The 15,854-nt window shown below is 45.7% G+C and overlaps 1 protein-coding gene across 1 annotated transcript in view; it reads right to left on the bottom strand.

Moving 5' to 3' along the window:
- Abcc2 (ATP binding cassette subfamily C member 2) overlaps nucleotides 1-15,854 on the bottom strand; it is a 62,325-nt gene that overhangs the window by 7,652 nt on the left and 38,819 nt on the right. Inside the window, exons 20-29 of the mRNA XM_005352327.3 lie at nucleotides 15,433-15,556; nucleotides 15,038-15,173; nucleotides 13,650-13,869; nucleotides 13,355-13,509; nucleotides 10,858-11,013; nucleotides 8,302-8,501; nucleotides 5,718-5,844; nucleotides 3,755-3,856; nucleotides 2,895-3,038; nucleotides 1,358-1,516 (exon numbers count right to left, since the gene is read on the bottom strand). Of these exons, the coding sequence (XP_005352384.1) occupies nucleotides 1,358-1,516; nucleotides 2,895-3,038; nucleotides 3,755-3,856; nucleotides 5,718-5,844; nucleotides 8,302-8,501; nucleotides 10,858-11,013; nucleotides 13,355-13,509; nucleotides 13,650-13,869; nucleotides 15,038-15,173; nucleotides 15,433-15,556 (1,523 nt within the window). The remainder of the gene's footprint in view (nucleotides 1-1,357; nucleotides 1,517-2,894; nucleotides 3,039-3,754; nucleotides 3,857-5,717; nucleotides 5,845-8,301; nucleotides 8,502-10,857; nucleotides 11,014-13,354; nucleotides 13,510-13,649; nucleotides 13,870-15,037; nucleotides 15,174-15,432; nucleotides 15,557-15,854) is intronic.

The following is a 15,854-nucleotide window of genomic DNA, read 5'->3' as shown; positions in this document are numbered from 1 at the left end:
ATATACACAGACAGAATATTGTATACATAATAAATAAATAAATAAATATTTAAAAAAAAAAAAAAAAAAGAAAGTTAAGTGTGTCCTCTCCAGCCTTGTGCTCAGCCCTGGGAGAGAGAGAGGAGCAAGCAGAGGATATCTGGAGTTACTGACCACGGGCCTCGCCAGAAATAATGCTCTCCAGAGGATGGAGAGGTGGCCCTGTGGATAAAGCACTCGCTGCTCTTGCAGAGGACTTGCATGCAGTTCCCAGTATCCACAGGGCAGCTCACCAACTGTCTTTAACGCCAGAGGATCTGGTGCCCTCTTCTGGTCTCTGTGAGAAGCAGGTCCACATGCAGCACATGCACACTCAGGCAAAATATTCATAATACATCAAATAAAAAAAATCTTAAAACAACATCAGAAAAACAAAAACAAAACAAACAAACAACGGCAAGCTCCAGGTTCCATGGACGATCCTGTCTCACTGCAGTGAGGAAAAGTTACTGAAGAGGACACCTGACGGCACACACCAGACATCAGACAAACAAATCCTCCATAGGCCCTTGGCCACAGTGCTGAGAGTAGAGGCCTCCAAGGCAACTCTGACTTTGGTAGGGTCCATAGAGCAAGCCAAAGGGAGGTCTTTCTTGCTGATACAATAAATGTTCCGCTTGCTGGCAAAAACCCGCAGCAAATTCCCTCCCCTATCTTTTGGCCGCATCAAATGGGGGATATAAAGCTTAATGGCTTCAAGCTTCAGCAGCAAAATTGCTACTGCTAATTACGAAGGTCTCAGCAAACCGTGATGGGCTATGGAACGGCCAAATAATCATCTGCTCTATTTGACTGCTGTTGTGTTGCTGCCACCTACCGGTCAATTCTGGCAGCCACAAAGAAAGCGCAAAGTTCAGAGCTCTTCTTAGAAGCAGGGTCTTAGGGGATTAGTCTGGAATCCCGGTGTGAAATTGAACCCTGATAGTCAACAGGGTCTAGAACCATCTAGGAAACAGACCCCTGGAGGTATTTGAGAGGGAGTATCTACATTGGGTAAACTGAGCCTGGAAGACACCTTAAACACCAGCTGCACTATTTCCACGAGGTAGGGTCTTAAACGGAGGTGAAATGAAAAACACAGCCGAGCGCAAGCTCTCATCTCTACTTGGTGGGTACACTCACGTTGCTATCCTTCCCACCACGATGGCCCATGTCCCTTCTCAAACCGTGAGCCCAAATCACCCTTCCTCCCGTAAGTCGCTTCTCGTCAGGTCCAGTGACAAGAAGAGTAACTAATGCAGCCGTGCGAGTTGTATGTTGGTTGAGCTCCTGTCAGTGTTTCTCTCCTGTGTGTGTTAGAGTAAGTTCTAGGGCTGACCTGGGGGATGATGGTCAGCTTCCCGCGAAGGTCGTGCAGTCCGATGGAAGCAATATCTACTCCATCAATGATGATCTGGCCGCCTGCAGACTCTAAGATTCTGAAGAGGCAGTTTGTGAGGGATGACTTCCCAGCTCCGGTCCTGCCCACCACACCAACCTGTGAACAGAGTTCATATACATCTGGGTCACATGCAGAAAAGTTACCCTGTATAGCCATACTGTGATAGTCACAGGTGGAACAGAAAGAAAGAAAGAAAGAAAGAAAGAAAGAAAGAAAGAAAGAATGAAAGAAAGAAAGAAAGACAGACAAAACACCTTATATCAAACATATAAAACGGCTTTTAGTCTTGATGAGACTAAAAAATTTCCCAGATGTCAGAAACAAATGGTTCTCTCACACTCCTCCTCACTAGCTGTGGGCTGAAAACAGTGATTGGAAAAAACGGACAAGCTCTCAGCTGTTGTTGTTGTTACAATTAATCTTGGAAATTATAGCTTTATTCCTTTTAATTTTTTTTAAGTAGAGGGAAAGGAACCTTTCCTTTGGAAAGGAAAAGCAGCAGTAACGGCATTTGTTGCCGAGCCACATGATGGAACAGCCATCCTCTGCTCTTCACGTACGTGCGTGTGCATGCACACACGGGCACATGCAAATTCACAACATAAATAAATAAAATGTACTAACTTAAATTTTTATCACTTTTTTGAAATAAAATTTAATTACATCATTTATCCTTTCCTTTCTTCCCTCCAAACCGTTACCAATCCATGATCTTTTACAAACCCATTGCCTTTTTCATTCATTGTTGCTACATGCTTACATGTATGTATATATATATACACATATGCATATGAATACACACACATATATTCCTAAATATAACCTGCTCAATCTGCATAATGGTACTTGTGTTATGTTGTCAGAGACGACCAGCTGGTGCTGAATAACCTTTGGTGTGCTCTTCCATTCCCAGCATCCCTTAGCCACCTATGGAACACATCACAGACTTTCGTGTCCTCCTTGCTCAGGAGCCATGCTAATCTCTGTGCCTCTCTAATTTTACTACACATGCTGCTGAGGGAAGAGCTAGGTTTGTTTGTTTTTGTTTTGTTCTTCAGTGGAAAGAAGGAAAGGCTTGTCACCGGAAGAGAAACCTGGTTCTCAGCCTCCTTGCCTACACTGGTTGATGTGTCCACATTAGACCCCAAACTGTGGCGAACAAGAGAGCTTCACGGACCAGGAGAAACACTAGGTAATTCCCTCCTTATGGACAGTCATCTACACCATTTTTCTCAACAATTCCCCCTCCAGGCCTGATGCTCCCCTTTCTTTCCCAGGTTCTTCACCACACATTATACCCTCAGGGGATGGGCCAGCAGGGAGGCAGGATCCAGCCCGTTATTATATTCCTTACATGTTCCCAGACTGCAGGAAGTACCCTAACCTTCTCCCTGCACCCAAATGATTGTGCCAGACACTCTCTGCTGACGAGGCCTGATGGCCAGAACTCTCCAGAGCTGTCTTCATCACCTACCTTCTCGGTGCTCTTGATATGGCAAGAGATCCCTCTCAGTACCAGATCCAGCTCAGGCCGATACCGTACTTGATAGTTGTTGAACTGGATCTCACCTTTGCTGGGCCAATCTGCTGGAGGCCTCTTATCGGTCACCCAGGGTGCCTAGCATGGGGAGAGGATGAGGAGAGGTGGGCACAGTAGCAGCTCAGCAAACAAACGGTTGTCATGAGACTCGTGTCACATGACAGAAAGGTAGCAGGGCCCAGTAGCTGAGTGAGCTGGGCTTTTCTCTTCCAGAGGGCTCTAAGTTCATTCAATGAAGAAGGGCTATTCTGCAAGGTTGCTCTATGAATTTCCAGAAAGACACTGCCATTTACTAAATCATTTCCTAGTCTTACATTTGAGGAGATTAAGTCCTTTGAGTTAGAGTAAGGGAGGCTTTAAAACGACATGATGGTGCCAGAGAGATGGCTCAGAGGTTAAGAACACTCATAGTTCTTCCAGAGGTCCTGGGTTCAATTCCCAGCAACCACATGATGGCTCACAACCATCTGTAATGAGATCTGATGCCTTCTTCTGGTGTGTAGGCAGAACACTGTATACATAATAAAGAAATAAATCTTAAAAAAGAATATGATTAAGGTGGGTGGTGGTGGTGCATGCCTTTAATCTCAGGAGGCGGAGGCAGGCAGAGTTCTGTAAGTTTGAGGCCACCCTATAGACTCCAAAGCTACACAGAGAAACCGTGTCTCAAAAAATCAAGGCGGTGGGGTGGGGGGGTGGGGAGACAACACTAACCCACTCCAGATGTTTTTAAAAATGAAAATGTCCTCTCAAAAGAATTTCATGGGATTCTTCTGAGTTTCACTAATTCTTACCTCATTTTCCACATTTATGTATTCATCTATTCTCTCAACAGCCACAATGTTGGTCTCTGCTTCTGACGTCATCCTCACCAGCCAATTCAGGGTTTGTGTGATCTACAGAAGGAAAAAATTATACCAAACACACACACACACCAAAACAAAAACAATGGAAAACAGAACCCTTAGGCTGAGAAACTAGCTCAGTTAATCAGCTGTATCACAAGGTAAACTGGGAGGTTCCTTTACATTCAGGACTGTGGTGATATAAAAAGACAATTCTTATTGAATTCTTATTTTCTTAGCTGAGAAATAAGACCCGTGCACTGACTGGCTGGGTAACAGTTGAGTGCTAACCTACGTGGTGCTCACAAAAGGACAATGTGAACTTTGAACAGTTCCGGGCTAAAGCTCGGCTGAGGAGGCCGGCTCTTGGTAAGGTGGTACCAGAGTTCAGGTCTCCTGCAAACTAGCGCTATTTATGGAACTGTTGTAGACAGCACTCTACAGATGGGGGATACCATGAGGAAAGACTCGGGGCATGAAAAGGCTTTCAAAAACGCTGCCCTGGGCTGGAGAGATGGCTCAGTGGTTAAGAGCATTGCCTGCTCTTCCAAAGGACCCGAGTTCGATTCCCAGCAACCACATGGTGGCTCACAACCATCTGTCATGAGGTCTGGTGTCCTCTTCTGGCCTACAGACATACATGCAAACAGAATAGTGTGTCCATAATAAATAAATAATTAAAAAAAAAAACGCTGCCCTCTGTCTCTGACCTCACTTTTAGCCATCAAGGTGGGATAGCCCTGTGGACCCCTGTCTTCCTTTACACAAACTCTGGATGTCTCCCCGCTACCACACAACCGTATCCAACCACCAATCAGAGATTCGTCATGGTGCAGGCCAGTCTACAATACAAGGACCACTCAGAGAGGAGCTTCTTTCAGGAGAGGAAACTGGAGTTTGCACATCTGCACAGGAGTTTTGGGGAGGGAACGGCAACTAGAGAGAGGAAGGCCCACGATACAGGATAGGACCATGGTGACTTGGAGTAATAACTTTGTATGGGTTGAACCACACGTAACTGTAGTTACGGAATTAGACTTTACTTTCATCTAAGGGTGTCCTGACTCTGCCTTGGCTGTCCTGGAGGAGAAAGGGAAGCGGCACAAAGAACCAAAGTGACTCTGGAGAACGACATTGTTTGGGGTGCGCTATCATGGGCCTCACTGATGTCTAATGAAGACAGTCCGACATAGAGCACATTTGTGGCCATGCAAACCTCTGGGACAGTAGCTGTAGTGGCTGGCCACTGCTCAGATGCTGGGAAGTAAAATACCAGCGTGCATCCCTGCTGTGCTGGGCGCTGTAGCGAGAGTCACACGTGTTTCTCTCAGGCTCCCTATAGCAATTTGTTTTACTTGTTCTGTGATATAAGAGACACCAAATCAGGAGTTTTTTGTCCAAAGGATTTCCTGATTACAACTATATTCTGGATAAGAAATAATAATCTTTGTTGATTAGAACCAATGAAGAAGGCAAAAAGATAAGAAACCAATAAGTAGAAACATATAAAAATTGCCTTTTTAAGTCATAAGAACAGTAAGAGTTATACCCACTTTGCCAGACAGTTCTGGTGCTCACTTAAATGAGGTAAGGAATGTCCCTATGGGTAAAGATGTGGAGTCAGGGTTTGAGCCCAGTCTTCCTAGTCCTTTTGGATGAGAAATAATAAAAGACATGGGTTCTCAGACTTAGTTTAAGATTAACTGACTTGCTGGGTGGTGGTGGCTCATGCTTTTAGACCCAGCACTCAGGAGGCAGAGGTGGAGGGATCTCTGAGTTTGAGCCCAACCTGGTCTACAGAGTGAATTCTAACATAGCCAGGGCTACACAGAGAAATCCCATATCAAAACAAAACAAAACAAACAAACAAAACAACAACGGAAGATTGACTTAGCCAAGACTTCAGACTTACATTGAGGGCGTTGGACAGAACAAAGCCCACAGCGTCCCCGGTTAAGCTATCTTTATAGATAACCAGAAACAAGGCTGCAAAGAAGACAACCAAGTTTCCAACCAGCTCCAGACGAATTGCAAGCCACCTGTAGAGCAACGGAACCAGAAAGAGAGGTGTCATTAGTCTCTACTCACTCACCTGAACCAGGAACTGGGGAGCCCATAAACGCTGGGGACAGGGATGGTCGAATTAGGGGAGGAACAGAGAGAGCACCGAGAGAGAGATCTTGATAGAAGGGGTCACTATGGGGCTAGGGAGAAACCTGGACATAGGGAAACGTGCATCAATCCACAAGGATGACCCCAGCTAAAACTCCTAGCAATAGTGGAGAGGGTGCCTGAGCTGGCCTTCTCCTGTAATCAGATTGGTGGTTACCCTAATTATCACTACAGAACCTTCATTCAGTAACTGGTGGAAGCAGATGCAGAGGGATCCACAGCCAAGCACGGGGGTCGAGATCCTGGAGAGCAGTGGAAGAGCAGGAGGAGGGATTATATGAGCATGAGGGCTGGGGGTGGGAGATGGAAGGGTGATCCGAGATTAAGATGGGGAAACCCACAGAGAGAGCTGACCCCGGCTAGTGGGAGCCCATGGACTCTAGACTGAGAGCTGAGGACCCTGTATGGGACCGAACTAGGCCCTCTGAATGTGGATGACATTTATGTGGCTTGGTCTGTTTGTGGGACCTCTGGCAGTGGGACCAGGATTTATCTCTGGTACATGAACTGGCTTTTTGGAGCCCATTCCTTATGGTGGGATACCTTGCTCAGCCTTGATGCAGTAGGGAGGGGCTTGGTCCTGCCTTAACTTGATGTGCCAGGCTTTGTTGGCTCCCCATGGGAGGCCTTATCCTCTCTGAGGAGTGGAGGTGGGGAGGCAGGAAGGGGGGAAGGAGGGGAAACTGTGTTTGGTATGTAAATGAATAAAAAATTTAAAATAAAAAATCATTCTTAGAGGGCTTGACTGGTATACTGTGCTCTTAGGAGCTACCTCAATTTGATTTAGAAATACTTAAATTCTTAATAACCCAATAAGTTGACTTTTGAGGGAAATAAGTAGCATTTTAAAGGGTCTAAAAGAGTTTTCTAAACTAAAGGAATCCTACAATGCAATATTCCCCAAAGTACCAAGCTATAAAAATTAAATAGGGTAAGCGCTGAAAATAAAACATACAAATTCATCTAAAATATCCTTAGACATTATGGAGGGGATTCTGATTCAAGGACCACATATGAGCTAAGCATCTGCGTTTCTTTTTCTTTTCTTTGGGACAGACAGGGTGTCACTATGCAGCCTTTGGCTGGCTAGGAGCTTGCTGTGGAGACCAGGTTGGCCTCTAACTCAGAGATCTGCCTGCCTCTGCTGGGATTAAAGCCCTGAGCCAGCAGCCTGACAAGCAGCTGCGTTTTTAAATGAATGGTGATTGCCTTTGATTAGCATAAGGAAGCAAAGGCCTAGTGGATCCACAGAGAGCCAGAGTCTGAGTACCTGTTTCAGGTGCAGAAAAACTGGGAGTGGAAACAAGTTAGGTGGGAATTGGTCACGGGGAGATAAACTGAACTTCCTAGGGGACTGAGGGATGCATAGTTTAACATCATTCATGAAAGTTAGCCTTCTCAAATCAAATATACTTAGCTAAATTTGTATCAATAATTCTAGCAGGTACTACAATAAGGATCATTGGGTTTACTCAGAAGTCTTTCCTTCTTGGACAGTCTCTAAGAAATCAAACCTCTGAGCTTGCAGTGTGCTAACTAACTGATCCTCACTAGCCTGCCCTTAACATCACAAGGTATCCTGCAAGCCACCTAGGAATTTTACCTCCCCTAACCTCTTTCAATGGCATACCTAACTGCTTGCCATGGTCTATTGATTCCTAGTCTGCTCAGGTAACCTTTTCTTTTCTTTCTTTTTCTTTTCTTTTCCCCCCTTTTTATGTTCTTACTTATTTATTTTCTTTCTTTTTTAAATACTTTGTTTTTAATTGAGTTATACATTTCCCCCACTCCTCCCCTCCTTCCTCCTCCTCCCCTCCCACCCTCCCTTTTCATTTCTTGTCACCAATGTTTTCACCTACAAGTCCCTAACTCTCCTCACGCCTCTGCTTCTTCTGTCGCCCTAAAAAGAATGCCATGACTATGAAGAATCTCAACTCGACTCTCGGGAAACCAAACAGATATTGTTCAATTCACCCAGTACGTGCACACTACTTGAGTTTCCAGATACTCACAAATGTCACGTGACTTTCACCGTACCTGTAAGACATGTTGTATTCTAACCATTGAGGAAAAAAACATTACTATTTTCCTTAGAGAGGCCAAGACAATTTGCCTAACTTGGTCGGTGGAGGCCTGGGATGGAGAACCTGTCTCCAACTCCAAAGTTTGTGCTTTCTCCTTTCTACTTAAACAACATGAGAGGCATGTGTGCATGTGGTCAGAATGAACTTTATACCACTGGCTATGCTGCCTTCCGGTGCCAAAAGTCAAACATGCAAAACCCTGAAACATGCCTTGGAGGAAACCCTTAAGGGAGGCCTCACCTGTTGGAGGTGATCCAGGAGAAGACGCATTTCTGGTTGATGTCGACCAGCTTCTCGCTGTTGGTTAGGAAACGCTGCTGGTGCTGGAAAGCACGGATGACGGGCAGACCCGAAACAGTCTCGCTGAAGTGAGAATAGATTGGGGACCTGGTGACAGAGTCCAGTCTTTTCAGCTGGCGGGAAGTAGCCACATAAAACACCTGAACAGAAACACCAAGAGTCAGCTAGTCACAGAGCCATCAAGCATGCATTTACTTCTTTCTTTCTGGCCTTGGCCCGACATTTGTCACTTGATGACTGTGGCTCACATCCAGACAGGAAGACTAGCATGGCGGGAGCTGAACTGAGGTGACTCCACTGCAGCCTTAGAGATGTGCGTTTCTAACCCTCGGGAGGAGCTGGGCAGTCAGACCCATCTCTTTCCTCAGCCCTCGGGAGGAGCTGGGCAGTCAGACCCATCTCTTTCCTCAGCCCTTCACAGGTGAAGGTGAAGGGCTGACCCTCGGGAGGAGCTGGGCCGTCAGACCCATCTCTTTCCTCAGCCCTTCACAGGCTGTCCAGACAGAAATTTCTGGACTGGCTAGAGAAATGGTTACCAAGACGATTTTGTAAAAGATGCTGGGACACAAGGAGTATATAAAGTAGGGGAAGATGGTTCCGTAGTTAAGAAACCTTGTTGTTTTTGCAGAGGTCCTGGGTTCAGTTCCCAGCACCCACATAGTGGTTCACAAAGTCTGTAACTCCAGTTCTGTGGGTACCAGACACGCAGCTGGTACTCGTGCATACAACACAGGCAAAACATGCACCCACATAAAATAAAATAAACAAATCTTTTAAAAATAGTAGGGAATGCTGAAGTTGGGATTAAAATGGAGATTGACCAAAACTGTGGCTCCATGGTGTGTGGTAAGGGTAATCCTGAGGGCATGCGGAGCGTCGCGGTGGAAGACCTGGACTGGTCGTGAGAGAATGCAGGCAAATGCCCATAGGTGAGAAGCAAGGTGAATAGGTTCGCGGTGCTAAGGGGACCTGTGAGAACTTGTTGAAGGAAAAACTGAGCATTTGAGAGTCAGAGCGCAAAATGCTACGTCTCAGTTTCTGCATATGGTCCCACCTTCTTTGACGATTTGTTATGAACAGCTAAAAGGCTGTTGAGAACATGGCTATGTACCTGCAGAACTCTACGCGGGCACTGTAGAGTTCCTGCAAGTTCATCACACACACACACACACACACACACACACCCGGTTGGGTGGGAGGAGGGGGCTGGTGAGATGGCTCAGCGGGTAAAAGCTCATATCCTGCAAACTCGACAACAGAGCTGGATTCCCAGAACTCACATAACAAAAAGAAAACTGACTCTGCAAAGCTGCTGGCAGACGTCCACACATGCACCTGTGCACACTGACATACAGCACACACACGCACACACACACACACAACGCGCCAAATAAAATTAATTCATTTTAAATAAGAAAGGCAACTTGCAGCAAAGCAATCTCTTTATAACCTCCTTTTTCTCATAAATTTTTATTTGGGAAAAAAAAGAGAAAAAAAGCAAATTTTTATTTGGGGCAGGAAATTATTCTACTTAGTCCAGTCTTCTGGGAAGATTGTTGCCCTGGAACTTGCAACACCCACAGACATGCCAATGCAACTAGAAACATCCTGAAGTGAAATGAGATCCAGCCCCCACATAAGGACATCCCCAAGTAGTTATGCCCTTTCAAAGACAAGGGAAGCAGCAGCCCACACAATCCCCTGGAAATGACCTAACGTGTGTGTGTGTGCTGGCTGTTTTTGTCAACTTGATACAAGCCTGGACATGTCTGGGAAGAGGGAATCTTAATTGAGACAGTATCTCCATAAGATTAGCCTGTAGGTAAGTCAGTAGGGCATTTTCTTGATTTATGATTGATGTAGAAGGGCCCCACCTACTGTGGCTGGTACCTGGGCAGGTGGCCCTGGGTGGTGAGGGAAGCAGGCAGAGCAAGCCACGAAGAACAAACCCACCAACGGCATTCCTCTATGGAAGGCTTCAGTTCCCCTCTCCAGCTTTCTGCCCTGTTTGACTTCCTGGCCTGACTTCCCCCAGTGTGACGGATGTGACCTGAGAGGCAGGAGCTGAAACAAACTCTCTCCTCCCCAAGCTGTTTTGGTCATGGTGAATATCACAGCAACAGAACCCTAAGGCAGGGGCCCTTATGGAACTGTGAACATGTCATCTCTCTTCTCTCTCTTCCTCCTTTCTTTCCCCTCCACCCCATCCCATCCCCTCTCAGTGCTAGCCAAGTGTCCTGCCACCAAGCTATATTCCCACCCCTCAAACAGTCTTGAATCCAAACACATGTCTCTCGCTTAAGCTCTCTGGAGAGCAGTGTAGGGTGCCCTATGCTGTGGTCCACATCACTGACGCCGACAATCGAGCTTTAGGTAGCCCCCCCCCCCCCCGGGCTTTCCAGCATGCAGGGGAAGAGTGACCAACAGCAAACACAAAAGAGCCTCAACAACTTCAAAACCAGAGCGGAAGGGAGACCTAGCTGCACTCAAGCTTACCTGAACAGACACATAAATGATGCCAAGGGGAATGATGACGACGGCGAAGATGGGAGTGGCCATGCAGATCATAACGAGAGTGCTGATTATACTAAAGAAGCACATCACCCAGCTCCGCAGAGTCTGGGGGAGCAAGTCGTCCACAGTGGAGATATCCTGGAGGGCGAGGAGGAGAGACGGTGAGCCAAGGACTTCTGAGACATTGCTCTTCTTCCTGGCCCCCGCTGGAATGCACAGCTTTTTTGTCGTTCAATCTCCTCAAGTCACCCATGTGTAATAGATTCTACTGGTCTCTCCAATAACTATCCACACTTCTGTGAATCCCTTATTTTTTTCAAATTCTTCCAAATATATCTGGCAATAATCTTCAGCTTTTTCAGTTTTGTGCTGGATTTCCACTCTTCATCCCCTTCATTAAACCACACTCTGTAAACTACCATAGCCTCTCGGAGAAACCCCCTAGCCAAACCAACTTGTTACAGCTTGTGATCCTAGTGCCCAGGAGAGCGTCCAGCACATAACAGGCCTTGAAGACATTTATTTAAACTCTGTCCCACAAGCTTTGTCTCCACCTTTACTTAAGGACCCCTCATGTACTGGGAAGTTGTTTCCTCTGCCAAACATAGGGTTTCCAGGGGAGAGGCGAAGGGGGCTGAATGCATCTCCTGGCTTCTCAGTGTCCCAACCCAGGAACCCAAGGTAAAAGACGGGTTTAACCACCACACTGTCTTATGTCATGTGAAATAAGTTGGGAAAACTAACAGAGGGGTGGATGATTTGGAACACACTCAGAAAGCCTTGCTTATATCTTGGGTTGTCCTTGCCCAGCTTTCCTGAAGGATTATATTAATTCTCTATATTAGTTATGTGTGTGTACTAAGGCAAGTCCAAATTATTTCTGGAATTTCCCATATTTTCCAGGGATGCTAGCCTCCCAGGAGAGTTCTGAATTGGGCATGACTTCTGAAGCTAGTTCAGCTCCCAAGTTCTACATCAGCATGCAGATGTTAGCCACATCCAGGGCTGGCGAAACCCTCATTAGCTGTCAGTCCGACGAAGATCATTTTTGAGCCCTACTTAAGACAGACTCTCCACCTCTTTTGTCTTTCTTTCTCTCTTCTCTTAAGGACTTAGTCACTGTTTCTGGAAGACCTCACATCAAATTTCCTCATAGGCCTGAGATAATACCTCTCCAACAAAACTTACTATATGATTATGAGTTTTATCTTTGAAGTAGAAGTAGGCAGCAAATCTAACTATAGCCCAACTAACTCACAGGAAGCCCTCTGTGTCCTTTCCCAGAAGACGAACCATACATATTATGACATTAGAAAGACTAAAATGTTTATAAAATTCTTCTGAGAAATATCTTCATCCAAAGTGTGTGCCTTTTACTTTTTGCTGACCAGCAGGTAGCCTATTTAAGCAGTCTCCAATGACATGTTCACTATTTCTACCCTGCAGGAGAAAGAGAACTGGGAACGGCCACCTGTCTACATTCAAAGCAACTGCTCTGTCCCCAGGTCCTCACTGAAGGCTATGACGCACACCCTTCATGGAGCCAATGCAAGATCAAATAACCAATGACCCAGAGCTATTTTTATATCTTATAGAATGTTTCTTCCCTTCCTTAAGACCATAACCAAAAGCTGTGCTGAAGGGGCTTTAGAATCATTCAGAATTGCCTGGATCCTGCCCCTAGTCCTAAAACTTCCCTTTCAGATGTGTTTAAATGAACCAGTGAGTTAGGTCTACCCATGAAGGGAGCCATTTTCACATCTCGTGGTACTAGGCTCGTTGAAAGGATTCAGCTGACGGTGGAAAAGGAATGACTGATGTGTGTGGTCCCAGAACCTATGCAGATGGAAACAGTGTCTGAGAATGCAAAAACAGATATCTCGGCCCAAAACTCAGACCCACCTCAGAGGTTCTCGAAGCATCAAACGTAGAAGTTTTAGGAATGGAGGCTAAGGAAAAATTTTTCTTACGGTTCTTTTTTTATTAACTTTATGAACAGTGAGTGTGTTTTCACTTATGCTTTTCTGCAGAATGACCCTCCTCTCCCTGCTTCTACTGGCCACTCCCCTCCCCACGACAGCCCTCACGATTTCTCTTACTGTAGTGATTTAACTCACGTTCTCTTACTGTAGTGATTTAACTCACGTCTCGCCTTTCCTGACATTTCCCATCCTTGCTATCCAGGCTGAACTAGTATTCTTCCTCTGCCATTCCTTTGTCCCCGCAGGACACCTCTGCACATGCTAGTGGTGCTTTTTAATCATATCACAATCCTTCTTTTCTTTGATTTTTTCTCCTTCACTAGAGGGTGAGCTACTGAAAGGTCTCGGATTCTTGAGACCTCGCAAGAAGTATCTCAGAAATATTTGCATGCTAAGTAGATCAAGAACTCAAACTGCAGGGTTGGGAGAGGACTCTCTCTTATCAAAATCAGAAAGACCCTCAGCATCTAAGCACCCCAGTGTGTTGAGATACTTACACCAGCGAATCTGTTCACAATCCGGCCTGTGGGAGTTGTATCAAAAAAGCTCATGGGTGCTCGAAGGATGTTGATGAGCAGCTGCTTGTGCAAAGTTTTTGATGAATAGTTACAAGCAAACACACTCCAGAGAGTTGCAACAAGCACAAAGATGCCTGGAAATAGAACCGATATGGTCAGCCCCATGCCACAGACTCCTGGGGATCTGTGCCTTGGATACAGCAGCAAAGGATTTCCTGCGTTGGAGGAGATTTCCAAGGTCCATGAAGATGTCTCCTCTAGCCATCACACATACCTTGTGCCATTCCCAGAGCTGCAAAGACTCCAATTCTCATGTCCCTCTGAGAAGTTGGATAGTTAGAGCCATTCAAGTGCTGAGAGTCACGGGTCCAAGCACTCAGCCAGAGGTTAGATCCAATAGAAGCAACAGAATACAATGCAAAGCCCAAGACGATAAAGGTTATCGAGCACCATCCTACTGATTGTAGGTATTTCATGTAGATGGAGAACTTTACCTGCAAAGACACCATCAACAATAGCCTAAGGGCTTTGGGTAAGATGTTATAGAAAACTAACCACAAGGAGGACTGTGCTGGCTACACAACTTGACAACTTGACATAAGCTAGAATCATCCTTGTCAAGGGATCCTCAGTTGAGAAAATGCCTCTACCAGACTGGCCTGCAGAGAAGCTTGTGGTGTGTTTTCGGGTTGACAACTGATGTGGGCGGTGCCACTTCTGGGCTGTAGGGCTGAGTGCTATAAGAAAGCAGGCCGAGCAAGCCATGAGGCGCAAGCCAGGCAGCAACCTTCCTCCATGGCTTCTGCTTGAGCTCCTACCTCCAGGTTCCTGCCCTGCTTGAGTTCCTGCCTTGACTTACCTCAGTGATGAGCAAGATCTTATATTGGAAGTGGAAGTATAAGATTAAAAAAAGCAAACTTTTCCCCACAAGCTGCTGTTAGTTACCGGGTTTTGGCTCACTAACTCGAGAAGTGATGTCCCCTGGAAAAGTGGGAAGCAGCGTTTAATAGTCTGTGATCACCATTCCCACATGTGGCCAGGATAATATATCAATGCTAAGTATGACGTGAGGTGAACATCCACCAGGTTATGAATAAGCATTTAAATGTGATGAACAAAATACATAAAACAGAGTGGAGAGGTCAGAATTTACTAAGACCTTGGAATTTGTGGTTTTAAGTTTCGTTGATTTGAGTCAAGTGCTCTGGGTCTGATGTATGAGTGTTTCCTAGCACCGACAACTGTCCTTCAGATTAATTTTGTTTTTCTCCACACGTAAGAGTAGAATCAAACATTCATCCTTCATTCTTCTTTTTCTTTTTAAAAGATTTACTCTTTATGTATATAGGTGCTTTATCTGGATGTATGCAGGTAAACGAGGAGAGAGCATCAAGGCATCTGACTGTGAGCTGCCATGTGGGTGCTGGGAATTGAACTCAGGACCTTTGGAAGAGCAGCCTTAACTGCTGAGTCATCTCTCCAGCCCTGAGACATGATTTTCTGGAAAGTCTCTGTTTCTGTTTGCATTTAAACACTGAATTTGAAGATTTGCAAACATGTTGCTCTAGTAGATACGTGTTTAAGTTTCAACTAACTTCCAAACGTTTTCCGATTCCAAGCCTGATTTCCCCTCGAGCAATACTTTCTGCGCGTGGTGTTTACCTTCCCGGTCTCCATAAATTCCTTCTTGATTAGTTTTTGGCCTCTCACTACTTCTTCCTTCTCCCTCAAGGCAGCCCCATTCTTGATCTTCACGGAGTTTTTGAGGGACTTCCTGTGCCTGCCACTGGACCTGGAGCTGAAGTAGAGAAAGGAAAACACCCTTAGCAGGGGCACACTTCCCAAGGACCTTCCCACAAGCAGGTGTCACAGCCACTCTGCGGGAATGGCATCGAAGCTCTTTCAGATGCCATTCATGCTAGTGAACTGCCATGGAAACAAAGAGCCAAGAGTGTTCCTGAGATACATTCTGTGTGGAGAGAAGGTCCACACGGAATGAAGAAAGACCAAATAGGACTAAAGAAGCTGTAAGAGTTGCCAACAGAATAATGGGCTACCTGCGACTCAGTGTTCGGCGAAGGCTATTTTCTCTTCTCATGGTCAAGGAAGCTGCCTCCTCGGGGATTTCCTCCACAGTTGGTATCAGCCCAGAGTCATCGTCGTCCTCACTGTCATCATTGACTAAGGAGACATGTTTGAAGTTAGGGAATAACACAGGACTCGCAACACTGGGACTAAGGAGAGAAAAGTCCTCCTGCATCGTGTTGATCGAGGGAGCTCAGACGTATACACGTTAGAATATTCAACCTCATAAATTCTCACTGAGGATGCTAGGATAAAGAAGGGATGGGTTCATAATCTACCAGAAGAGAATGGTCAAAAGGAGAAGGAAACCTCCGGAGCTACCTAAGTTCCTTTGGAGAAGAAACAGCTTTAGAGATACAGGAATAAGCTGCAGACACCATCCACGGCATCAACC

This window comes from Microtus ochrogaster, chromosome 8 (genome assembly GCF_000317375.1).
Source record: "Microtus ochrogaster isolate Prairie Vole_2 chromosome 8, MicOch1.0, whole genome shotgun sequence".
Classification (NCBI taxonomy): Eukaryota; Metazoa; Chordata; class Mammalia; order Rodentia; family Cricetidae; genus Microtus; species Microtus ochrogaster.
Note: the sequence above shows the minus strand (reverse complement) of the source record. Positions and strands in the feature narration are given on the sequence as shown.